This window comes from Lampetra planeri, chromosome 19, assembly GCF_965212315.1.
Source record: "Lampetra planeri chromosome 19, kcLamPlan1.2.h2, whole genome shotgun sequence".
Taxonomy (NCBI): Eukaryota; Metazoa; Chordata; class Hyperoartia; order Petromyzontiformes; family Petromyzontidae; genus Lampetra; species Lampetra planeri.
The window spans coordinates 2,993,098-3,020,242 of NC_136125.1; the positions used below are offsets into that span (position 1 = coordinate 2,993,098).

Consider the following 27,145-nt stretch of genomic DNA (forward strand, 5'->3'; position numbering starts at 1 on the left):
TATCCTTACAATCCTTTCACTAGCTTCCTATTCACATGCACACGAACTTAAATATATCTGGGTATCCTGTACAGAGACTGGCCCCTGCCACAAGAGTGTGGAATTTCCATTAATAAAAGAGCATCGTAAATGAAAGCATTCAACGGCAATAACGTGCACAATGTACCAATGCTTTGAGATTATCCATTCCACAGGGCACATCATTAAGTCAGCCCCAATTGTGGTACATGAGCTAAAACAGCAGAGCTTTAAAGTTTCCCCACTGCTCATCAAAATGATGATGATTAGTACTGAGCTCTACCAAGAGCGTCGTAAAGCCCGGCCGACACAGCATCATTAATTAAAGCGCTGCCATACTGGGCTGTCATGGGACAAATTGGTGTAAAACTGAGTGGAACATAGCAGATGGGATGTGGCACCCAAATAACGCTCGGTGGGAGCACAGGACGACCTTGAGATCCAGGCACGATGCTCTTCAAATAGCCACATTACTATCTGCCGCCCGGTTTTATTGCGCGTCATCACGGGGCTGCCCGTTTGGGTGAAGCAGAAGAGAGCGGCTGTGATGGTGGCGCATGCCTGTAATCTGGCATTGTGATGTCAAGGGTTGGTGGATCGCACAAATGTTGATAAATGCCCTTCCCATGGGCTTCGAGGAGCAACAATACCCTGGGGCTTGCCATGGCAATGCAGTACAGCAAATGTGGATTCCACTTGTTACATCTGTATAGGATAGTGTTGTCCCCTCGCACGTGTGGGTTTTCTCCAGGTGCTCCGGTTTCCTCTCACACGTACACACTCGTTAATTGGGTCATCTAAACAATTTTTCTTATTTTCCCAGGTAAGGCCTAATGAGCTATGTAGCTCTTTTTCAGAGCGACCTGGCCACAAATGATAACTCAACGAAGTGGTTTATCAAGTGGACATTTATAGCAGCCAAATACTCTCAAAACGAATGTTGATTCTAAATCTGGAGAGAAAAAACGGGAGGGCCCGGAGAAAAATCCACGCGACCGCAGGGAAAACGTTCAAACTCGAAATATACAGGCTTCGTCAAGGCCAGGACAGAACCCACGACCTCCTTCATACCAGGGCGAGGGAGATAACATCTCCCCCATCGCGAATTGTGAATGTTATTACCGAGCGCAACGAGCGTGCCGCACTGAGAGAGGCAGGCCGACGACTCGACGCGGTCGGGCAGCTCGGCCGTCCAGAGCACGCGGCCACCTGGCCACTCGGCGCAGAGCACGCGGCGCGAGTGGGAGCCCACGCACACCGCCACGGCCTGGGGCGGGACACACGGGCTTCATGTGAGCGGCGCTGGAGCATGCACGCGCATGCTCGTTCATACATAACTAAGATGAAGATCCCCCCCTCTGTATAGACTTAACAGACTGTTGCGGCAAAGTGCCGTTAGTGAGAAATTTACAAAGGACAACACGGCATAAGACGGGGGTGGTGTGAATATCGGCCATGCCCAGCCGCCTTCGTCTCTACAGTAGCGATGTTTGCACACCGCACAAGGTACTCATATAAGGCTGAGGTAACCTAGGGGAGGCTCAGGACTGAGTCTAATATTTCCTCACCGATGTCGGCCATGAGCAGGAATCGAACTCGTTTTGCCAGGTTTGTAGCAAAGTTCGCTAACACGACACTTCCAATCCCCTTACATATATACTGTACACACATGTACGCATATACTCGCACATACACTGAATATTCTTTCAATGCACTTGTGGATTTTCTCTAAAGACTCTAACCCTAGCCGGAAAAAAAATACAAGGACAAATGGAGGATTTTCATAGTAAATATTGCAATTGTCTACCCTGAACTGAGACACCACATGAAGGGCAGGGGTTATAAAAATGGCAAGATAATGAGTACAATTAGATAAATACTCTAGTGGGGGTCAGCACAGCTCTTGATTGCATATAATTGAGGTACCATTCACACCACTTCGACTGCCCATTCACCACAACCAACAATACTCGGCTTACATCAGGCAATAACCATGCAGCATAGCTCCACTTTCTCTTCTGGGAGTGCAACTTCAAAGGCGCAAGCTCTCACAAAGATTTTATATGCTTCAAAATCCCACTAAATTAAAACCACCAACTGTTTAGCCTAAGCTTGTGGAATGAACCAACTAATCTGCATCTATCGGGATATATTTGTTTGCCCATAAATGCCTCATGAAATCTTGAGATGCTTTTTGCATCTTTTTGGGTAAAATGACATAGCTACATTTGCCAGACTACACCTGTGAAACATAGAACATTCATGATAGCCTTGTGTAGTAAGAACTGTGCAAATTCCAAAATGTACTACATTATTCGTATTATTTAAAATGTGTGAAAACCAGACAGTTTGGAGAGAAAAAACCTTATAAACAGGGAAAAAAAACCCCACAAATAGCTAAACAAGTCGACTCTCCATCAGTGCAAGCCTAAATTTCGATTTAAAGCTTTCGTGACTGCAGGGATTCATCTTCTTGGTTCTTTCGGTAAAGTCACGTAGAAGGGAAGTAATAAAATAATAAAAATAAAACATTATAAAATTATTCTCACGACGTTTCGGCCACAACGCAAGCAGCCGTCCTCAGGTGAAAACCAGGTCCGACTCTGTCGCCTCGACGGACCTGGTTTTCACCTGAGGACTGCTGCTTGCGTTGTGGCCGAAACGTCGTGAGAATAATTTTATTATGTTTTATTTTTATTATTTTATTACTTCCCTTCTACGTGACTTTACCGAAAGAACCAAGAAGACAGTGCAAGCCTCTTGTGGAAATGTAATGCGTCTATAACACGTGATTTAAATATAAACTGCAAGGAATTCAGGCAGATGGCACAGACGTTTGAGTCAGAGAACAACCCGGCCCATCACCTTTCTGAGATGAATAAAAAAAATTAGTAACACATTTTGGGAAATCAAGTGGCCATCCTGTAGAAAAACCAGTGTCCACCATAACGTGCAATAGCCAAAATTTGCTGTCAATGAGTAGGAGTATCACCCAAACGTTCATTGGAGCAGGGAAATGCTTTAAAGTGACTGCCCTTGGCGTTTAGTTTGTTGTCCTTCCCCCGCACCTCTAATTAGCACAATTGGCTATTTATGGTAAGAAAGAGTTCAACATACAGTACATACAAGGTGGCTGTATGAACGTGGCTGTGCGAAAGCGTTGGGCGAGCTTTGTGGCCGCGCTTACCGTGCCACGCGCTCGCAGCATCAACAAAGGCGAGGCATCCACACACTTCCCCGTGTCGCACTTCCACAGCTCCGTCAGGGTCACACCGCCTGTCCCCGTCACAACAGCTCTGTTACGAGTGCTCCCACAACCCGGCCATCCTGCGCTCGTGCTGCACGCTCGGCCACCCACCACGGTCACCCTGCTGCCCCTGCTCAGGGCCGCCACCATCTCATCCCCAGGGGGCGGCTCGCTCACAGCTTGTTGTGTTTGTGCACGGTGCGCCAGTCTCCCGATGTGGCGGCTGCTTGTGTGTTCAGATGGCATGACTGTGCGTTTGCCTTCAGGAGCTTCCTGCTCCGGAATATCCCCTTCTACCTTCCTCTTTAATATTTTACGTGGCTCTTTGCCACTATTCTCAGAGTTTGTGTTGGTAGAGTGCCTCGTGTTTTCAGCAATGCCGCTGCTGCTGTATTCCAAAAGGTGCTCGTCTGTGATATGGTCCCACGTAGCGCCCTCTCTATCCCCCAGCAGCCGGCCGAGCCTGTACAGCTCCCGGGCGCAGTAGCGGAGCGCCCAGCCAAAGGTGCGGTGCAGCAGCAGATCGGGCAGCCCGGGCAGGGAGGTGCCCAGACGCCGCTCCACATCCCCACTCAGGCGAACAACGCCAAGGGAATCGCCGCCCACGCGCAGGAACGTGGCCGCGAGGTCTGCCACTTCCGCAAAAACTCCCCGGCCCAGGGCTTCCTTCGAAAGGGCACAAAAGCATTGAGGGCAAAAGCATCATGCATTTAAGACAAACCCGCACAGAGGCAGAGATCTCCCAAGTGGTGCCGGCGAGCACCTGTTGAGGCCGGGACAGCACACAAGAGGGCGGGTGCAGCCAGCATGATGCCTAACCGCCTTTGTTTCCCTAGTGCTGGCATTTACGCACACAAACCGACACTTATTTAAGGTTGACTTGACCTGACACCATAGCCACTGATATAAGTTCAGGATGCTAATTGAACTCGGGTCACCGGTTTCACAGTGCATTGCGCAAACCACTGAACCAAAGCATCCCACCACCGCTCCCAACACTCACAACTCAAACACACAGCAGAATGCATGCAAAGGCAGGATGTGCATAGCTGAGCTTGTAAATATGTGTAGTGATGTTATACGGATCACTACGGTACTTGGCGCTGTGCATGTGTTGTGGAGATAACTAACATGCACGTGACGGGCCGGGGTGAGGTATAGGGGCACGTGAGATCAAGTCACCCCGGCTCGGGTAAAGCACGTGACCGGATGGGCGAACAGGTGCAAGGGAACTGGAATTAGCCGAATAGGCCGAGGGGAGGGGCGGCCGAGGGAGTGGTGGGGGCAGCGGAGGATAGAAGATAGAAGGCAAGCCTCGAGCGAGGTTCGAGGCTGTTCGGTGGATGGAAGATTTCTACTCGTCGCCTGGGTCCGCGCTCTCCGACATCGTGGGTCAACAGTACGTGGCTGCTCTGACCAGATATATAATTATCCTGTGCGGAGAGGATAGGTGCACGGAGCCGTCTGAAGTGAGTTAGGTGATATAATCCCGTGTGTAACGTTGTAGCGTTGTATGAATACAAGTTGTTGCCTCCAACCAGTGTGTCTGCAAATGATAACATTTGCAGACACACTACATTTGATGTTAGAAGTGTTAAAACCTTAAATTAATTCCTAGCTAGGAAAGTTAGTTAGTTACAATGTCACGATTACAACTCACCCGTGCGTCATCGGACGACGAAGACGAAGAAGAGGTGATCCCGCCGACAGCCCCGGGGGGAGGGAGTCCGGAGGAAAGTCCCGCGGAGATGCTGCCCACAGAGCAGAGCGTGGCAGAAGGCATGTCTGCCCTGCAGCTGCCTGGAGTAGGACACCAGCCCCGGAGTACGCGCCTCGTCGATCTATTGTCCGCCGCGGCGGCACTGGTGGCAGAGATGGCGATGGACGAACCGGAGAAGGAGATGGCACCACAGGGAGAGCGGGAAGCCAACCCGCTGGCGACCGCCAAATTCCGAGAGCGGGAAACCATGGGGCCCCACTGGCCACGCGGGCGGCCGCCATTTCACAAGCTGGTCCTGGAACAGCTATTGGCGTTGGCAAGGGACATGGACGTTTTCTTGCCCGCCTCTGAAGATAGCGAATTGACTTCTTTAAAGGTGGCGTGTTGTTTACAAGCGCACAGCAACTTGCGGTGGCAAGTTGGGGTGATCGCGGGCACCGGGCCGCTGGGGAAAAGTGGGGCCAAGCAGGAGGAGAAGGAGCTCCCGGGGGTCTGGGCAGCACTGGCGGGGAGTCAGCGGCCAAGGACCAGCACGGGATGGCGGCAGGAACAGTGACAGCAAGGGACGGCTCCTGCTTCTTCATGGAGGAAGTCCATCTCCTGCTTCAACTGAGGCCTACCCGGCCACATCGCGGCAGGATGCTGCGCCAAGCCAGGACAGCTCGTCGCGCGCTCGTCGTCCTCTACCCTGCCGAACTCCGCTCCTCCCAGCCCGAAGGTGAGTCGCGGCGCACCAAACACCCGGTCAAACCTGTCACTTCAGGCATCCTCATCACAGACGGGTTCGAGTTTATGCGCCGTGAATACTGGTCGGGTCGAAGCACCAGTGCATACGGGATCGGGGGGAATAGGATGACTGCGGCATCCGGGTCAGTGGACGGTCCTGGTGCATATGGTCGTGGCAGCTGCAGCGGGTTCATCAGCAGTCGTAGGGGACGGTACAGGGGGTAGAGGTCCGGGTGCTGATAGACACCAGTGCATCGGCATCCCTCATTTCGGCAATTATTTTTCAGTCGTTGCCCCAAAATTCTCTTCAACTGGGACCGGTGGACAGTCCTTGTACAGTGAGGGAAAAAAGTATTTGATCCCCTGCTGATTCCATACGTTTGCCCACTGACAAACAAATGATCAGTCTATAATTTTAATTGTAGGTTTATTTGAACAGTGAGAGACAGAATAACAACAACAAAATCCAGAAAAACGCATGTAAAATTTTTTATAAATTGATTTGCATTTTAATGAGGGAAATAAGTATTTGACCCCCTCTCAATCAGAACGATGTCTGGCTCCCAGGTGTCTTTTATACAGGTAACGAGCTGAGATTAGGAGCACACTCTTAAAGGGAGTGCTCCTAATCTCAGCTTGTTACCTGTATAAAATACACCTGTTCACAGAAGCAATCAATCAATCAGATTCCAAACTCTCCACCATGGCTAAGACCAAAGAGCTCTCCAAGGATGTCAGGGACAAGATTGTAGACCTACACAAGGCTGGAATGGGCTACAAGACCATCGCCAAGCAGCTTGGTGAGAAGGTGACAACAGTTGGTGCGATTATTCGCAAATGGAAGAAACACAAAAGAACTGTCAATCTCCCTCGGCCTGGGGCTCAATGCAAGATCTCACCTCGTGGAGTTGCAATGATCATGAGAACGGTGAGGAATCAGCCCAGAACTACACGGAAGGATCTTGTCAATGATCTCAAGGCAGCTGGGACCATAGTCACCAAGAAAACAGTTGGTAACACACTACGCCGTGAAGTACTGAAATCCTCTATGAGATCTCTTTTACCAGTGGCAAAATATAATGGTAGGTTTTTACCCTTTTAACTGGTACAAAACTGACACCTTTATTAAAAAGGTGTCAGTTTTGTACCAGTTAAAAGGGTAAAAACCTACCATTACTGAAATCCTGCAGCGCCCGCAAGGTCCCCCTGCTCAAGAAAGCACATATACATGCCCGTCTGAAGTTTGCCAATGAACATCTGAATGATTCATGGGACAACTGGGTGAAAGTGTTGTGGTCAGATGAGACCAAAATGGAGCTCTTTGGCATCAACTCAATGAGCTGGTTGCTCTGGACGTCCTCGGGCCGTTTCCCGTCACGCCATGGGGAGAAAAAAAATCTTGGTCTCAGGGGTGGAATACTTGTCGCGATGGCCAGTTGCATGGCCCTTGCAGGATCAGTCGGCTGCATCTATCGCTGACACTTTTGTTAATGGATATGCCATAGACAAAGGGGCCCTGGACCAAGGCCGAAATTTTTCCTCCAAATTGTTGAAGGAGGTATGTGACGTGTTGGGCACCAAGAAAATCCAAACTTTACCTTACCACCCCCAAACCGATGGGATGGTGGAACGGCTGCATAAAACGCTCACAGCCATGTTGTGCCAGCAGGTCAATGAGACTCAATCGGATTGGGACTTACACGTTCAGGGTATACTCGCGGCATATCACATGGCTCCTCACGCCTCTACCGGGTTCTCCCCGTTCTTTTTAATGTACAGGCGAGAATGTGACTCCCCTATGGAAGCCCAGTTGAATGTGAGGGTGGGTGCCAAAAAGACCGCTGTGCCGGAGCTCATGCGTCGCACGCTCGCTCATTTCGCGGGAAGCATCCTGTCAAAATAAGTCTCGGCGCCAAACGGCTAATGAAAAATTGGCGAAGCTTCGCGAATCGGGGAAACCATGGAAGGTTGGGGAGAGGGCTTGCATTGTCCTGAGGTGCCTTTGGGCATGTACCCCAAGTTGCATAGACCATGGCAGGGCCCGGTCGAGGTGATAAAGGTGAGGAAAACCCAGTGTGTTCGGATTCAAGTCGGTCGCCGGCGCTGGTCTGTCCACCCGTCGCGATTGAAACCGTTCTATCCACCTTGTCACGATGTATCATCTCCACTTTCCCAAGGCCGGGTGGTTGATGTGCCCGACGAGCCCTGGCGTGCGGACTCTCAATTGCTGCCGCAGTGGATGTCTATTCCTCCGCCCACAGGGATCCGCCCCGTGATGAACATGGAGCCGCCCGTTATGCCGTCTGAGAGCCCGCAAGCAGAGAAGGAGCAACCGGCGTCCGCTTCTCCTCCCCCTCCATCTTCTGTCTCGGAGGGGCTACACCCGGGTGGGCGACCTTCAGTCGTCCCCGGGGACCCCGGTGTGGTCATTCCAGTCCCGCCCGAGGGCCCGGCGGCGAGAACCCGATCCAAAACTGCACCATTTGGATGCTTGCCCCGGACGCTTATTTATTCTGGCACCGCCAGAAGGAGGCCGCAGCCACGAGCCAGGCTGCGTTGCCGGGGGAACTGAGTCCTTCCTGGGCTCGGGCTGTGGTGGGCTGGTCGGTGTCATGTGTGTACATATTCCAGAGGGGGATGTTGTTCAACGTTGCTAAATGGGTTTCTCGTGCTGTGTTGTTGAGTTGTTGTTCTTGACGTTACGGAGGCCGGGTTGTTGGTTGAAGCATTGCGCGGTTGCTGTTTTGCAATTGGCAGGTGGGGCCTGGTTTGGATGTTTGGGGCACCGCCCGGGTGTGCGCGGGTGAGGGATCAGCCGGGAAGGCTGAGTTTTACAAAGGGGGGGGTGATGTAGTGACGTTATACGGATCACTACGGCACTTTGCGCTGTGTGTGTGTTGTGGAGATAACTAGCAGGGTACAGTACCATGCACGTGACGGGCCGGGGTGAGGTATAGGGGCACGTCACCCCAGCTTGGGTTAAGCATGTGACGGGATGGGCGAACAGGTGCAAGGCAACTGGAATTGGCCAGATGAGCCGAGGGGAGGGGCGGCCGAGGGAGGAGCGGGGGCAGTGGGAGATAGAGGATATAAGGCAAGCCTCGAGCGAGTTTCGAGGCTGTTTGGTGGAAAGAAGAATTCTGCTCATCGCCTGGGTCCACGCTCTCCGACATCGTGGGTCAATAGCGCGAGGGCTGCTCTGACCAGAGATAGTTATCCCGTACGAAGTGGGTCAACAATATGTGGCTGCTCTGACAAAATATATAGTTATCCTGTGCGGAGAAGGTGTACGTAGCCATCCGAAGTGAGTTAGGTGATATAGTCCCGTGTGTAAAGGTGTAGCGTTGTATGAATAAAAGTTGTTGCCTCCAGCCAGTGTGTCTGCAAATGATAACAGTACATATGTATGAAAGCACTTACAAACTAGCACCAATCTCAGGTATTGTGGTCTATGCAAACATGACTCCTCGTAAAAAAGGTGTCAGTTTTGTTGCCAGATAAAAGGGTAAAAAAACAATTATCATATTTTTTACTGGCAAATGAGGTACCAATGGTGTAAATGCTTACCCCGAGCTCTCATACTCTGATGGTGCATTGTCTTTGAGTTGTGCGCCTTTTGGCGTCATCTGGTCCAACCGATGTGAGACTAGGCTCTAAGAAAAGCTGTCTCGGGTGTGGACCAATCAACTTCAAGGACAGTGCATACATTATCAGAGTTGTGTTTTTTGTTTGCATTATGACTGCAGGTATTGTGGTCTATGCAAACATGACTCCTCGTAAAAAAGGTGTCAGTTTTGTTGCCAGATAAAAGGGTAAAAAAACAATTATCATATTTTTACTGGCAAATGAGGTACCAATGGTGTAAATGCTTACCCCGAGCTCTCATACTCTGATGGTGCATTGTCTTTGAGTTGTGCGCCTTTTGGCATCATCTGGTCCAACCCATGTGAGACTAGGCTCTAAGGAAAGCTGTCTCGGGTGTGGACCAATCAACTTCAAAGACAGTGCATACATTATCAGAGTTGTGTTTTTTGTTTGCATTATGACTGCAGGTATTGTGGTCTATGCAAACATGACTCCTCGTAAAAAAGGTGTCAGTTTTGTTGCCAGATAAAAGGATAAAAACCCAATTATCAAAATAAAAATGGTTTAGTTTTAGAGTTTGGAATTCCTTTGTAATGCCGCCCTAAACCATGTTGCGCTGCAGATAATTATGCAGCACATTTGCAGGGTGGCTCCTAAAGAGACACCAGTGACATCCGTACCTGCCAACACGCCCAGAGGGTCCGTTTCAACTGGTCTGGCTCCCATGGCTTTCCCACCCTTGAGATCTGTGCGTTTTCCACTTCGTACAGGGCCAGCAGCTCCGCAGACGACACTTTCCCTGCAGTCAATGCAAAAATTTGTGTCAATACAGCCAGGGCATCCATCAGCAGGTTCATGAAACATCCTAAACCCTCTTGAAAACTAGACGGTTTAAAAAATTACACTCAAGTATCGATGGAATCTAAAGTAACTTCATATTACAGCGCAGAGGAGAGGCCCTGTATAACGTCTTTGAGGCTCATTTCGTCACTCGTAAGACCAGGTTAACCCATTATCCAACATTAACATATATATAGCGCCACATAAGATAACTGCAATCCCAATCTCAATTAAGCTTATTAAACAAGAAATAAACAACCTGCACTGACCAGCGTGGTAAAATTATGGTTGAACAACCCCCACATGACATGGAGCAGTAACTACTCAGGGTGGGGGAGGTTTTCAACCATGCCGACACTGAGATGACTCGTGGTCGGAACACCCATTGGTTAGAAATGCATGAGCGCCGGTCAATTAGGTGCGACTGAGCTCTGATAGGCTTAACTTGCAAATGTGGGGAAGTGGACTATCACTCGCAGAGCGGCATTACCAACTTGCTCACGATTGCTGGTGTGAGTTCGTGGAGTGCAATGTATTGTACAACAATGGGTGTTGTTGCACTGCCCTAAGGCTGAGTAGGTAGCCCTTGACAGCACAGGTCATAGGAATACAGCTGAACACATGTAGCACTATGTAATCTCCTAGATGGCAAAGGGCATCGTGATAGCGAGATGTTAACTAGCTCGCCTGGTATACAGGAGGTCGTGGGTTCGATCCCGACCCTGACGCCTGTATATTCACATTTTGCATGTCTCTCACTGGGTCCTCTGGTTTTTCCCTCTAAATTTAGAATCAACATGCCTTCAAAGTATTTGGCTGCTATAAATGTCCACATGGTAAGCCACTTCGTTGGGCAACCATTTGTGGCCAGGTCGCTTCTGAAAAAGAGCTAAATAGCTCAGTGGTCCTTACTTGGTAAAATAAAAAAATATATATACGTATAAATATCGTAAAAAATTCAATGTTTAAACATGACGTAAACCCATCTAACCCACGAAAATTCCAAAAAACTATGGGTGACCGCAGGACAGTCGTCCCACCCCGGCGCGTATGCCCCAGACCGTGTGAGGTGAGCGGCAGCGTGGAGATGAGCATCACGGAGTCGGGTCGTGCGTGGGAGGGGAGCAGCGAGGCAAGCTCCCGCATGATGCCCCCTCTCAGCGCATCCTCCAACTCCCACTCGCCGAACTGCGGTTCACCCAGCCGCTCACTCCGACGGTCGCCTGCAAACGCGTGCACAGTTGCGGCAGGGAGGTGGTGATAGAGGTCAGCACATCACCACAAAATCACATCGAGATTGCATTTATCTTCAGCGTCAAGGCTGCTCTTGTTTCTCAGGCAAATATATTCCGCAGTAGTTTCACATTACGAGTCGAAGTTGCTCTTTGGTTTTACCCAATTCGGGGTTTTTGTTATGTTTTTTATCTGTCATCACCATAAGCCCCACTTGCGATTAGCATGGTTGGCTATGTACCGTGCGAAAGAAGTTAATCAACATATATGTATACATATGTATGTTGTTCAACTATGTATACATATGCATGTTGAACTTCTTTTTCGCACCGTATGAAACCAACCATGCTAATCAAAGGTGCAGGGGAAGGATAACAAACTAAACACAAAAAGTAGATCTAAATAAATACGTTTTCATACAAGACATTCTCTCTCAACTGCCGGAGAAACGTTTCAGCTTGCTGCTATCATTGGCCGTGGCTCTGCACAGTCGCAATCTACATCACTATTATATCAGGACACTATTGTGGCAATGGATTCTCACTTGGTTGCAATGAGGTCCACATACTTGGGATGTGTTCCGGAGTTTGGATTAATCGAAAGCTAGATATGCATTTTTTATGATCCAAAAAAATGTTGGGTTGATAAGACGATGCAGTCTCACAAGAAGTGACATCACTGCTATTGTAACACAAGTGCCATCATGTTGCCTCATTGTTATAAAAATACTTTATATTACATAGCAATTATTCTTTTAATTATGGAACCTTGCGTAAAAACAGCAATGATTCATATGTAAAGTTATTAAAATGTAAGGTTTCAAATCTGTCAATATAAACTAAAATTGGGCCTAAAATAAAAAAAATCTGATATCTGAAAATGTTTTATCTGAATGGCATCCCTGCAACCATCCTATGTTAGATCATGGCTCTTGTCTTCACTGCCTTACCATCAGCAGATTTATCTACGCTATGGGTATTCTGTTTTCAAATCCACTTTTTTATACTTTTGTCCGTTGAGGGTTTTTTATCAACGTTATCAATCTGGGCTTCTTTGTGGATTTTGCATTGACCACAGCAATGATTTATCAATGCTGCAATTGTTCCTTCTTTATGAAATATCTGTGCTTGTTCACCACATTACTCAGAAGCCATTAATGTTTCCTAAAAGCATTCCACCCACCCTGGTTTACTTCCTTCATCAGCACCATTGCTCTTTTCACCGCAACCAATGATAGTTCCCATTCTGCAAAAGCGTGACGTTATAAATTTATATTTGTTGTTAGAGGGATTAATATTTGTTGTTAGAGGGTTTAAAGTACATTCGTATGACCTGAACATAATAAGTTATGAATGTAATCAATAAGCCATTTCATATCCAAAAGTCAAATGGAAGTGGTTTGTGTAAGGTTGAAAAACAAGCATTCGTCTAGAGAAGGGGTGGGGAATCTTTTTTCTGCCAAGGGCCATTTGGATATGTATAACATCATTCGCGGGTCATACAAAATTATCAACTTAAAAATTAGTCTGTTATATTTGGTCAAACATTTAATTAACTCACCCCTAATGTGATGGCTGGAACTGCTTCTCTTTGGTGAGGCGTGTGATGTTAGCTGGTATTGATGATGTTGCTACTCGCAACTGCTTTTCCAGGTTTGCTCCTAGATTTATTGAATTTCGAGTCCCGCCTACGGTTGCCTTGGCAGGGCCAGACTAAATTATTTTGCGGGCCTTATACGGCCCACGGGCCGGACGTTCCCCACCCTTGGTCTAGAGTGTATGTAGCAGTGTGATTTATGGCAATGGATGAATAGTGTAATCTTCAATTCGTAGAATTTGAAATCAAATAAATTTTCATTCTGTAGAACCAAAAACAAGTATAATAATTGCAACGTGTCTAGTCACATCTAAAATATATGAAAAACAATAGAATGCATACTTGCCATATTTATATTATTTTTATTATGAAAACCAAATTGTATTATAATGGAGCCATTAGACTAAGAGGCAATGAGTTGGCAATTAGAAGCACATTGGGTGCAGTAGTTAAAACAGATTTAAATGATTTCACTGTGGCTTCAACCATCTCTGTATCTCGCACAGCTGCAATCATCCAACCAGACTGCCCATCTCGCACTCAGTCCCCAATGATTGGTCTTGAAACAAAGTCATCATGCTTAATGCAAGGCCAAAACTGCCTCGGGTGGTTCCTTTCAATAAAGCTGTTGACCTTTTGCAATCTGTTCTGCAACACGAGCGGGAAATTACAAACACGCAGCGCTCACTCCCCGCGCGCGTCCCCCGATGGCTCGACTGCTAGATGGTCCCCAAACGGTGGCGGGTTTTCGTGATTGCGGCTGTGCTCCCCTGCCTGCAAATGCACCTGGCTCGCAGGGTGGAGGGGGCGAAGGGGATGGTGGGGGCAGAGTGCCGCGCGTGCAAGAGCCATCCCGCTGTGACCCAGATCGGCTGCCGGGGGACATGGCTGGAACCACGAACAGCAACAGCAGCGTCTGCCCGGGTGTCATGACGGCCGCACATGCCTCCACTGCCGCCAGGCATTCGGCCGTCTGTGCACAAACACCCGCGCACACGCGCACGCATGCACACACATGAGCAGACAAACAAAAACAAATATCCTTCGTCCGCATCTAGAGGCGGCTCGAGAAACTTCCCAAGGCAGCCACGGGGGGAAAGGTCTCTGAAATTTCAAGCTTTTAAAATCAGGCCCAAAATAAATAAAAACATTAAATGTATTTTCTCTGGTATGCAGTAAAAGGGGGAGAATGTGTTTGCCCCACATTACTTACCCCCCCCCCTCTCCTCCCACCCTGCCACCTCCCCAACCTTGGATCTGCCATGCCATTGACTTCGTCTCATATGATCTGGGGGTAAATGCTGTTAGTGAGCACTTATTAAGGGAGTGAAGGGGCCAGCACCATGCCCGGCCACCTTTGTCTCCACGGTACTGATGTTCACCAAACGTACCAAGTACTAATTTGAAGCTGAGTTCAACCAGTGGAGGTCCAGAACAAGTCTAAATGCCACGTGTGTTTATAGTGCAATTCCCAACAGCCATGCCATCACACCCCACATACTGTACGCACAAACACACTGATAAAAAGTCGAAGAGTGGTATGCACAGACCGACACGTGCAATCACCCGTACGCACAAACATAGCACAGCAGTAAATACAGGCTCACACATACTCGTAGATAGAAGCACATACACGGGCACATACAATGCAATTACACACACACACTTGCATGCATGACAGCCCCACGGATGTCTGTGACCATGGCTACTGGACATTATTGCCGTGAGGCCCAGTTATGCATGGGCAGTTAGCAAAATCAAGTTTGAAAAGACAAGGTCAGGTTGAATTACAATTATTTTAGCTTCTGCCCAGGCACTGATATAATAATATTAATAGTGATAAGCCAAAGTTACGGTGACGAATAGGACCAGGGCACGGGGTGCAAGCCAGCTGCAGCTCTTAAAGGTAATGTTAATTTAGACAAATGATACAAGTCCATAAAATGCTGTATGCCCTATACATTTTAATTTGCAGGCAATTTGTGCGGCTAAGGGAAAAATTGCATAGGCATGCGGCTCGTGTTATACAAGCTCACAAAATATAAAATGTGTGTGCAATATATATAATAATATATATCATTTTAGAATCAATGTCATTTTATACGATTAGGTCTGTAGTGAATTTTGTTGTACTTCAGTTATCTACCATGCTAATGTTGGTGTCTGCAATGGTTCTATAACCTGTGAAGCCAAAGCAATGGAAATAAATAATTCTCCTTGGCAAGTTTTCTACGTAAAAATTAAGATAGTTATTAATACATTCATTATCTTTACAAATCCTTCACATTTGTGTTGATGGAATAATGAAGGCAAGAGGACTAGGAGGAAAATAGTCTCAACACAGGGACCAGTGTGAGAATTACCCTCGTATGTCTAAGTCACGATTCACCCCAACCTCGTCTACAGCGATTCAGGGTCATGATTCAAAGATTATAATTTTTATTGTATTGTGGTATATTGTGAATGTAATGGCTTCTCGCAGCTGCAGATGTCACATACAAATCCAAACACATCGACTCTTACGCATGCAAATATAAAGCGGCGGATCGTCGATGTGTCGTTACACCCTATTGGATGGCGACAGCAGAATAAACATTGCCGCCAGGGTCTCGCATCAGGGAAGGGTCCCTATTGGATATTAGCTATTGACCCGGGCCAACGTGGCCCATACCTGCTGCAAGAGCAATGGGTCCAGCTTCTGGCCGTGCCTCTTGACGAGTCCGTCCGACCGCCCCACGTAGTACACCAGGCGGCCGGCCACCCTGCCCACGTCTCCGGTGGCACGCATGGTGCCAGGCACCAGCTCCGCCTCTCCGTCCAGCAGGCACGTCCGCTGCTCTCCACCTGGTCCCCATCATACATTTAGTAATTTATCAAAAAAATGTTTATTGGTCATGGGGCAGAAAATGATGGCCTTCTCGCGGTCTTCCCAGTTGCTTATAAAACGCAGCGAATGTCATAATAACAGGTGACTGAGCAATGCTAATTGGTTAGAAAAAGCAACGGTCCCCAATGAGGGCCAAGATAGCGTGAAGATCGATCGCATCATCCAGCGAAATGTGGAAGGGAATCTTGTGCATAATGCGACGACCTCGCCAAGGTGCCGAACACCACAATATGAATGCGAGTCGTAGTCTGTCTAGTTGAGGATAATTTGTAAAAAGTCTTAGCCTGTGGATTTCAAGTAGTAACGATCATCATCTCAACTGAAGTACAGAAAATGTCCATTCTTATAAGACCAAAATTGACCATTATAAATAAATATTCAGATTATTGTTGGTATGAAGGGCGTACAATCTCTCGCCCCTCCTGCCCACAATTTTATCAGCTCAGTTAATCAGTTAACTTGGTAACCTTTTTATCAGCATAAAGCCACGAAGGGGATTGACTCGTAGGAAATAAACTGATAATGAATCCAATCAGGCTGGGGGATGATTACATCTTAACAATGCTCACCTGATTGGGAGGAAAGGGCATTCGGTACCCTGGGTGTGCCTGGGGTAATTGGCTCAGCTGCTGCTCTATAAGAGGGTCTATAGAAGCAAGAGAGATGATGGGAGGAAGATAAGGCTGTGGATTGCATAAGCTGATTGATTATGATTTTGCTAATGTTCGCTGATAGTGCTAGAAACATATTTTTTCAGTGATTAATCATCAGCCATGATCTATCTCCTGCTGAATGATGGCCTCCCCAAGCTTTTGCCAACACGCACCGTCCTTGAAGCTGCGTCTCCTCCTTTGGCTACAACTCTGAAGATAAGTCTCCACTCCCGGCTATCGTTGATGCTCGCAATGTGTTCTGACCAAGCCCACTTGGTTTTCTTAACAAATTATGTCTAAAACCTCTAGAATCTACGTGCTCCTCTTTCTGTCGGAAGTAATCCAAGCACGCACCTCCCCATGCATCTTTAAGAATTTTTCAGTGGTCACACGTAATTTACACTGATTAAAATCGTTATTCTTTAGACGTAAAGGTGTAGTTTTTCAATAGAAAATTCTGGTTTACAAAAACACTCTAAATCTACTCTCACCGGTGTCGATTTTATACCCTCACTTTGAGCTGCTTTCAGTAAACTGTCGCAGGTATAAATACTCTGTTTTCCAACTGTGTCCCTCTAATTTGCTGATCCCGTGCACCTACTGGACATCTGTGAAAATCGAGCTTCATTGCTCATCAGATTCCTCCTCCTGCAGTCTAAATAGATATTCTAATTCTGAAAATGACTTATTTAAATTGTGACGTATGAAACCTCATGCTCTTCATCTGAAAAAGTGTTTTATTCCTAGAATATCATTGTTTTTGTCACCGACACCTGCATATTATTGGTTCATATATCTCTTTAAGGGTTACTACCATTTGTGAATGGCAAATCATCCATCTCCTTTGTGGTGCGCGTTTGTGCTCCCATTGCTTGCTCGGTCTTCAATCATCGCGCGATGTGTTCAGGTTGATTCTCCCCCCTAATAATAATCAGGTTTCTGTAGAGTAAAATTTTTTCAGCATTTTCACCTCATTTCATATATCCCCTCTTCCTAGATATGTGTTCAATGGTTTCAGGCATTTTCTTCTCTGCTTTTTAAACCTTAGCTCCTCATCACCACTTTCTAAACACGATCCATTACTATGCTCGTCACTGCATCATAAAAGATGACAAGATCCGTGTCATCATTTTGCTCCTCGGTGCATTTCAATATATTGCTTTAGTATAAAATTGGCTACCTCCTAATTTAAATGTTCATGTTAACTATCTTGGTTTTGCCTGCAGTAAGTTTTTGCCTCACTTTGGTGATGGTGAAGTGCAACCTGCATCACGCCAGCCTGTGATTACTTCCTGTTGGGTTTTTTTTTACTGAAACGCCTGGCAAACTTGGGTTTGGCTATGAAACTCAAGTCACATCTCGTGTATAACTCCACCTCCTAGAGTCCTTGTTTGCAGGTGTCCGTGATTTGCACGTTCTCTGCTGGTTGTGAACTCTAGCTCGCCTCTTACCATCACTCGCCAGTCATCCTCTTGTCTCTGCAACATTAAACTATTTTTGCGAGGAAATAAAAGTATTTCATGATGATGTTGGGATGCCTTTTACCATTATTTAGACGTTTGTGAATTAAATTATACATCTTCAAGGCTTGCTGTTTGAGCATATTACATTATTTTAATTGGCAAAGCCTTTATGTATGTAAGCTCTATGACTATGTAACACGATGAAAGAACAAAAATAAGTGTTAAGACATTGTCACGTTAAAGTGGATTTTAATATAGCATGTAAAAAAAAATACAAGAATAGCTCCCTGTCCAAATGTCCCCATTGTGAATATAAAACCAAATTGGCTATTCAGAATGTGCTCTCAAAACTACCAAGGAGTGACTTTACAAGGTTAAACGAAAGCTTGTATGCTCTTTTACCAACGAGGAAGCCCTAAAAGTGTCAATCAAATCAATAAAATAACTCTATTGTACTGCATATGGTCAATAAAAAAATGAAATGTCTTCTGTATGACCATGATGACTCAAGCGACAGCAGTAAATGTTACAGACAAGTTGAAAAATCTGTTTGAAGGTCATTCACAGCATAAATCAAAGATAATTATAATTTATAATAGAGTACATTGGTATTTGTGTCATTCATGACGGGGGCAAGGTAATAACTAAGCGCTACGTTCCGTATTGTCTGCAGTAGTTTCACAGTAAGGGGTAAAGTTGCGATGTTGATGTGTGTAATTCATCTTTAGTAATTTGGGGGTAAGTTTTCAAATTTGGCAATTTTTTAAAATGTACTCTGAAAATTATTTCATGGGCATTACACACAGTAGCAGCAATCATCAGCCCTCACTGGCAGACGAATGCCTTGCTCACAGGCCAGGTGCTGAGTCACCTTGTGCTGCACAGGGACAGCTGCCACTGCTCTTCGAATTGTTCCAGATAAGACACTTTGACTTGCAGATGCATTTAAGCGACACTATATAAATACAATGCTTAGTGTTAATTAAATAATGAATTGACGATTGTACAAAAAGTGTTTCGGTCAGGTTATTCCTGTAACTAAAACCAAGTGTGCTTACCTTAAAAATAGCCAGAAGAAGTAATGTAACATCTGTCTTGCAAACGCACTGCTGATTCCTTTAACTCACCTCAAGAGCTTACATTGTAAAGTGTGCTTTTTTTCTTCATGCAATTCTATTTTGGAACGGATGGTAACAAAGGTGGGTAATTTAATATGCATTAGGCTTTGTGGCCGGGGGAATATTATGGTTATGAATGAGCAGATAAAGACATGCCAGATGGGCTGAAGGACCCTCTTGACTTCAGTGAACGAACCAAAAGTAAGACTGGAATATTAATGTGTAAATGCAAGTTCTCATCCATTTGTCGCGAGTACCTCCGCATATACAAGTATTTAATAATGGCATAACGTATTCTCCCAATTATAAAACGCATTATTTTCAGCAATATTTTAGCATCAAGTGTTGAGGATGCATCTCATAATGCGGAGAGTAGATTGTCTTTTCAAAGATGTGTTTTAATTGAATTGTTCAAAATCGCCATCCAGCAGCGAATTAATAATCATATTCCAGAAGACCTCTCTCGTCATTTCAAAGCAGATAATTCATCGTGATCTTTCGGAAGACTGCTCTCCATCGTACTGTATTCTCCCAATTATAATCTACACTTTTTTTTTCAGAATGACCCCAAAGTTTGGGATACGTCGGAGTCTCTAGTGCATCATTATCCGGAGAATATAATAGTACATCTCTGTCAGCAGTGTGAACGTACTGCTCAGCTGTCCCGAGTACTCACCAATGTATATCTGCCCTTGCCCATGGTGCAGAACCTGCCCCGCCCCATCCCTCACCTCCACACGGGTGCCCAGCAGGGGTTTGCCAACAGGGACGGCGCACTGCTCACACCTAAAAAATGGAGAGATGGAGATCGCCTCGTCAGCCCGATTGGGCTACTGGGACACGTGCTACTTGGTATGGTCATTATAGGATGCTGACTGGCAAGCAGCCAGCACTATGGCCTGCCACCTATGATTTTCTAAAAGTTATGAACTCCACTTTTACATTTCGAGCATTAACAATCCCCAGGCAACATATTACGACCATTACTCTTGTAAGCAGGAGCTCCTTATATCAAAAGGAAAAGATTGCTGGGTTTAGAGACTTGAGGGCAAGTTCTGCTAATTAGCACATGCTTAGAATAGTCACACAAGGAAGAGGTGGTGTGGCCTGGACCACACCTTCGCCGCCTGTCTTCTCCCCTGTGCCGATGTTCACACTCTACACCAGTTACCCATGTAAGGCTGATAGATAAATTGGATTCTTACGACAAGTTCAGAGCTAGGGCACAATGGACTGCATTTTTTGCTCTCCTGCCAAATGCCAAATTCCTAATGCAGTAGCCTGCTGGATCTGCAATTGAAGCTGAATAATAAAGGCTTAGTGATGTAGTAAAATCAAGAAGCAGAGATTAGTGAGATATGCGATGATGGGAGAGATGCATCGAGACACCGGAATATAAAGTAGATAAATGTATTCATTAGAGATAGGACAATATGTGCATAAGATATGGAAAAGTTATGTATTCAAGAGACAAAAGAAAGTACAGATATATTCCTAATACTGTATATAGTATAACGCTTGTAGATGCATTCCGGAGAAGTAGAAGAGAAGGGAGAGATTTGTATTCAGGTAAAAGATCAAGAGGTTAGCAAGGTAGGCAGCGGAGTGGCACCCTGAGGTGCGTTGACCAAGGGAAGACATAACAGCCAGACTGTGGGATACTCCAGGAGATACCTTGGCGGTATCATCTTTGCAAAAACTGTAGGAAATAGAGGAAATTAGGAATCTGGCACATTGTGTTGGCATCAATGGCCTTGCTGCCTCCGTATATACATGTATACGGTGGCTGCTAGCCCCATCAACGAGTATCTCCCGGGACCCCAACACCCGTGGGCGTTCTTACGTATGAAGTCGTGCATACCCCGGAAGAAGGTGCTGTGTCGGGATTTCGTGGCACGTGGCCCAGCATGACACCTCAGTGATGCCGTACAGGTTGAAGAGTCGCGTGCGGTTGCCGATCGACTTCCAGGTGCGCAGCGCGGACAGCGACGGAAACGGCTCCCCGCCCAGCGCCAGCACCCGCAGCGGGGACGCGGACGCCAGCACTACATCACGCAGGACGGCCACCCCAAACCGCCGCAGCAAAGTCGGTGTGGCCTGAAAAACACACCGTCACGCTGTTGCCATGCGACCACACACGGGTGGTGGTGGGAAACATGGAACACTGCACCTGGGTCAGTGTGGTCTGCTCACCCGCATATACTTTGGTGTGGCACATGCGGCTCATAGCGGTGAGGCACACGGACCACAGCTGTAGGGTCACCGTGACCGCAGCATAAGTAATTGTGGCATTAAGACTGAACAATCATCTGCCTTAACCAATGCGATAATTAACCCCTGGTCCTACTACACTACTGTGGGTGCCATGAGCATTAAAGTAGGTAGGTAACCAGCAGTCGGTGACCAGAGGAACGACATTCAACCACGTTATGGGATAATGCAAAGTCAGACCTCGGAGGTCATGTGTTGACGACGCAATAAGTACAGGATGTAACCGAATGAAGTAGGAGATTACAATATACAATGGTATCAATGGAAATGGTCAGACCTCCTGACTCTGTGTATATATAACGATATTATTGTGTTGCTGTTAGTGAGCACATATTGGCTGGCACTGCATACCGTACTCTGATACCACGAACAAAGTATATATGTATGTTAAACTTATTTGTGAATCGGAGGTGTGGGGGAAGGACGAAACAAACTACACACAACAAGCAGTTATAAAGAAATTAGATTTGAATATAAATTTAAAAGTGCATAGCTCCAGTGGCTTCCTAATATCAGAAGGAAGAGCGTTCCCAAACGGCTACAGAAGCACATCTGCGATGCAGTTACCGACTTTGTATGATGGCCAGCCAAAAGCCGCTGCGAGGATGACCAGAGTTCGCGTGATGGTTTATGCTCCTTGACGTGACCTACAGCCTTTGCTTTCCAATGCTATTGCGTATCACTTAATACCGGGAATTCATTTTAGGCCGAGTTAATCTAGTGGAGGCTCACGCCAAATTTAGATAATAATTGCAACTGGTGCTATACATTTCCAGGATTAAACGTGGGTCACTGAGATCGTACCAGTGTGAAAATCGCCATGCTGACACTCCACGAAAGTAAACAAGCACATACACACATGCGTGCACACACGAGTACACCTGGCATATGGGCACTGCAATATTCCACACCGATGCATCATGCCTTAGCAGGTGTAAATATACCGTATATGGCTTTTTGCACTCGTAATTCAACTTTTCGATTAACATCTCTTTCTCTCCCTTGCCTCCATTCCCCACTCAAGTGCTGGCATTGGCACTTAGCCAGACGCATTACTCATTTGCTGGACTCCTGGGCACTGATGCATGACGGGCAGCTCGTCTGTGAATGTGAAGTGATTCAAAACAAATGCCATTTCACTTAATCTTCATTTTCTACTAGGCCAGAGGGAAAATTGAAATTAAAGCCATTGCGTCCAGAGGAGTTTAAATTCAAAACGCAGAGGCTGTTGCGCCGCCATGTAAACAGGTACCATCAGTAGCATTCGTATTTACAGAAGGGTAATGATGCATCTACAAAATGAATACAACATTTTAAAAAATTAAACACAACGCATGCTACTAGCTTATGACCTGAAACGGTCACATCTTTTAAAATTTGATTACAAATCCACTTTCATTTTTTTACATATTGAAGCTAAATTTGGCTGCTGTGCAGGTGAATGCATCAACATGTTATCCGCATGGTAATGTCTGGTTTTAATGATTACGCGCTACCATTACTTCTCATTTTATGTGGTCATTTGTTTAATGGGTCTTAAAACACAGCAGTACCGCTCACTGCTATGCATTTTTGAATTGTGTACATTGTACGTGGTTTCAAATAAGAATTGTAACGTAAGTTAGCCTAAATGTCATTGATTTTCTATCTCACCATCAGAACATGTATGTTCTTGTGTTCGAGACAAGCGACTGATAGACCAGTGCTAATTTGAAGGTATTATCATGCATTATCCTTTTTCGGCACATTGTAAATCACGGTTACAAAACTTGCAGCATAATTGCATTTGAAGAAATTAAATTAATCATGTAATCTTTAAGAACATCCCACTTCCACTTGGCAAGTGATACAATCCCATAAAGCAGTGTAGCTGATGGGATGTTTTAAAAATATATATTTTATATGGAATTATGGATACATGTGAAAAGCCTACTGTCTACTTGTTTATTTTGTTATAGTCTCCACAAGCAAGGAACATGCCAAACATAAGATAATATATGCGAAATTTGGTAAAATTGCTAAGAAAACAAGAAATCAGAGTACACATCACAAATTATTAAAAATATCATACAAAAACAATGGGCGCAAGTAACGCAAAAAAAGAACGTTGATGATTGGTATCTCACAAATAGGACGTTTAAAGAGAATGATGAAACCAAAACACACGAGTCAGAATCTTATCATTAATGGAGGACATATATGCAGATCTCGACAGCAACAAGAAAAACATCCAAATCCTAGAAATCCAAGATTTTTCAGAAAGGTGACAAACATGGAAGCACCAGAGCAGACTGAGAAGCAGGCCTAGGAAGGGGTAGTTCTGAGTGGTGAACCAGGATGTGAAGAACTATGCAGTGGATGTGGAGATGGTGGTCCAGGACAGGAATGAGTTGAGAAGAGGAGTGGGAAGGCAGCTGACCTCATACATGAGAGGACATTTCTAGGAAGAAGGCAATATTAATGGCAAATCTGGGAAGTCTTTTTTTCGTCTTGTGCCTGCCCACCACTGCCAATGCAATGCCTTAATTTTGTCAAGCTATTCAACGACGTTTTCAGAACAAAGTGTTACAATATTGAAGCAATGACACTCACTTTGTTGCTGTAGCCATATTAAGTGAATGTAGAAAAACAGTAGTCATGTGATATTATCATCAGGTCATGTTTGTATTGCCTCTGTTGGTGACCCTAAAATCCAGGGGTAAAAATGACACATTCCCACAGCAGAGACCAGTCTCTATAGGGTGACCACTGTTACTTCCCAATTTGTGAGATGCCGTAGGGATGATAGGCTGAGCCGTATCCAAATTGGTATTATAACTCACAAGCTTCCAATTGCAATTAAGTCTAAAACAGATTTTGTTCGTGCATTTGGTGAAGGCCAAATTATACCGGTTAGTGACCCTAAACACACTTCTGGCAATTAACATAAACATGGGAATTACGTTTGCAAGTAGCATCCCGCTTGTGCGGAACCATTAACCAATTTTGATATAATGAAGTAAACCTGCTGGCAAGTGGAGCTTGAGGGCAGCGTGCAATAGTATTAAGCAATGGAATGGGGAAGTGTCCAGATGGCCTCATTACACCGTTGACCTTGGTGTGACTGTGCTTGCTTGCGTGCGTGGCGGGCTAGGGGTATGGGGGGGGGGTGCACCTGCAAGACGGTAGCCCGGCTGCGCTGGAACAGCACGCGCTGCAGGTCGCGGGGGCTTCTGCGCACATATGGCGGCACCAGCAGCAGCGTCGCGCCACTTGCCAGCGCCACAAACAACTCCACCACCGAGGGGTCGAAGGTCAGTGCCGACACCAGCACCACCACATCCTCCGGCGACATCGCAAACAGGGACCTTGAAGTGGACACGCGGGCAATTGCCGTGAAATTGCCTAACGCTCAATTGTTACTCATTGTCCAATTTGGTGGCATACGCCGATGCATCAGTGACCCCTTGGCACCGATTCATAGATCCAGCTTCAGAGAGACAAGCCGACATGCTTTAGAAGGTAATCTTATACGCACAGGTCTGAACAGAATTGGACACATTACCGATTCAATAGGTACTGCAAATTTACAAGTGTGCCGCTCAAATATACGTGAAGTGATACACCATCTTTATATCTGTGACCTGGATATCTGAAAAGCAGTTGGCTGATGAATGAATATTCTAATTCAAATACCTCGTGGTTTACTGTGGCCAATTGTTAAAAGATTTGTGCAAGCACATTTGTGTTAATTTGTTATTTTTGGGTGCTTAGGATCAGTGTCTTGTCATGTGGAAAGACTGGCCCCACCATAGGCACATAGAATTTCCACAACAATAATGAGCACTGCCCCAGGCTTATTTGAGCATGCAGATGATTTGACCTTGAAGAACATTTGAATTATAAAAGGGAATGTGGTCTACTGTAAATTTTAAATGAGACCTCCAAGAATCTGTAATGTATTTTTTTTTCCTTTTTGACGCACCATTTTGTCTTATCAATTTTAGAAACCATCACGCAAACGCCGGTCATCCTCACAGCGGCTTTTGGCTAGCCATCGAACAAAGAAATCACTGCATCGCACACTTTCAGATGTGCTTCTGCAGCTGTTTAGAATGCTCTTCCTTCCGATATTAGGAAGCCACTGGAGCAGAGGAATGCACTTTCAAATCGAGATTGAACTCATATATTTAGAACTGATTTTTGTGTTTAGTTTATTGTTCTTCCCCGCACCGCCGATTAGCACGGTTGGCTACATACGTTGCAAAGGAAGGTCAACACTGTACTGTCAATGCCGTGTTGTGAGATGAAGATATATCCATTCGGTATTATGAACGCCCTACTATAAATCACCAAATTATTTATCAAATGGCAGTTAAACTGAAATTTTGTCAATTTGGGTAAAAATGTAATGTATTTTGATGGGTTTTTGCAATCATAGGTGTCTGAGCTGAGACAGCAATTTATAACACTAGTCGCTGGTGCAGGAATGTTTTACTGCAATTACTTCCTGTTGCTTTAGGTTGCTCTCGTGGAAATACACGCATCTTCCATGGGCCATCGCAGTAAAGGCACTCACCGTAGGTGCGTGATGTTGGGCACAATACAAGCATGGGGCACATGCACAATCTTCGGGGGGCCCGTTGTGCCGGAGGTGTGGAGCACATAGGCGATGGCGTCTGACCCCACAACGCCTCCCTCCTTCCAATGGTCAGGCCTGCAGGTGGCCTCCTTACCATCCTCATCAGCCCCTTCTGTGACCACACTGGGCTGTTTTGACCCAAGAATGGAACTGTCACGGTCAGGGCATACTTTTCCATACACAGCAGAGTCAGGGCAGTCTGTACCAATGCCTCTTGTCCCTGAATTTTCACGACAAAGGGTTCTCTGGCTGTCTCGATTGTGTGCTGGAGCTTCAGTATGGTTGGAATTCTCCCTTGTGTCTCCTGGCTGAACATCTGCCATGTGTGTTGTAGGAAGGGTTTCCTTCCACTCAATTCTGACCAACCCAAGACTGAGCCCCAAGCTTTTGGAGTCATCTTCTGTGCTCTTCTCACCACCAATGCAGAAGACCTCCAACCATTCCTGGAACTGGATGCGGAATGCCTAAACATGAACAACAACAGACATGGAAAGTGAAACACTTGCGTGAACTAAACACGCCATGTGTTTGTTAGACTGGCAATGCCTCCCAGAGTTTCAGACAATTTGTCTTGATATTTTTGCATTTCCCTTTTCTAGTGCACCATCCATTATTATGCTAGTTGTCACCATATTTAAACTGGTCACATCCTTTTTGCTCTACCTCATGACCTAGATTTATTCATGTTAATTAGCTTGTTTTGCCTGGAATTAGCTTTGCCCTCGCTTTGGCAAATGGTGAAGCATGATTTGCATTGCATCAGTCCGTGATCACGAGCTGTGTTGAACTTGTTGGGAACAGACATCTCTGACAAAGCATGGTTTGTCCTGATCAGTTACTCCAGGCTTATGGAACACAGACTCTCAAGCATACTCATTTGCATTTAGAGGAACTATTTCACTTTTGGCCATCATCATCTTGCCTCAGTTTTGTTACTGAAGCAGTTATTAATCATTTTACTTAAGTGCTTTTTTAATGAGAAATTGGAAAAATGAATTTTTCTTCATCATATAATAAGCTGGGCTGTTGGGAGCTTGTATTATCAATATGCTCGCAGTCCATGGCACTGCAGAGCCCCGTAAATGGGCCGATTACTAAATTTGGATGATTACCACAGTTATTCTAAAATTTAATGTATATGCAGTGACATATCTTTCCAGAAATGTC

General features: G+C 45.9%; 1 protein-coding gene across 5 annotated transcripts in view; it reads right to left on the bottom strand.

Moving 5' to 3' along the window:
• Window positions 1-27,145, bottom strand: part of AASDH (aminoadipate-semialdehyde dehydrogenase) — a 41,736-nt gene that overhangs the window by 4,952 nt on the left and 9,639 nt on the right. For all 5 annotated transcript variants that reach the window (XM_078602739.1, XM_078602740.1, XM_078602737.1 and 2 more), the window contains 10 exons: window positions 25,916-26,442; window positions 24,512-24,704; window positions 20,948-21,183; window positions 19,763-19,872; window positions 15,637-15,809; window positions 13,752-13,938; window positions 11,198-11,359; window positions 9,977-10,095; window positions 3,206-3,931; window positions 1,141-1,285 (listed from right to left, as the gene is read on the bottom strand). In XM_078602739.1, coding sequence (XP_078458865.1) covers window positions 1,141-1,285; window positions 3,206-3,931; window positions 9,977-10,095; window positions 11,198-11,359; window positions 13,752-13,938; window positions 15,637-15,809; window positions 19,763-19,872; window positions 20,948-21,183; window positions 24,512-24,704; window positions 25,916-26,442 — 2,578 coding nt within the window. The remainder of the gene's footprint in view (window positions 1-1,140; window positions 1,286-3,205; window positions 3,932-9,976; window positions 10,096-11,197; window positions 11,360-13,751; window positions 13,939-15,636; window positions 15,810-19,762; window positions 19,873-20,947; window positions 21,184-24,511; window positions 24,705-25,915; window positions 26,443-27,145) is intronic.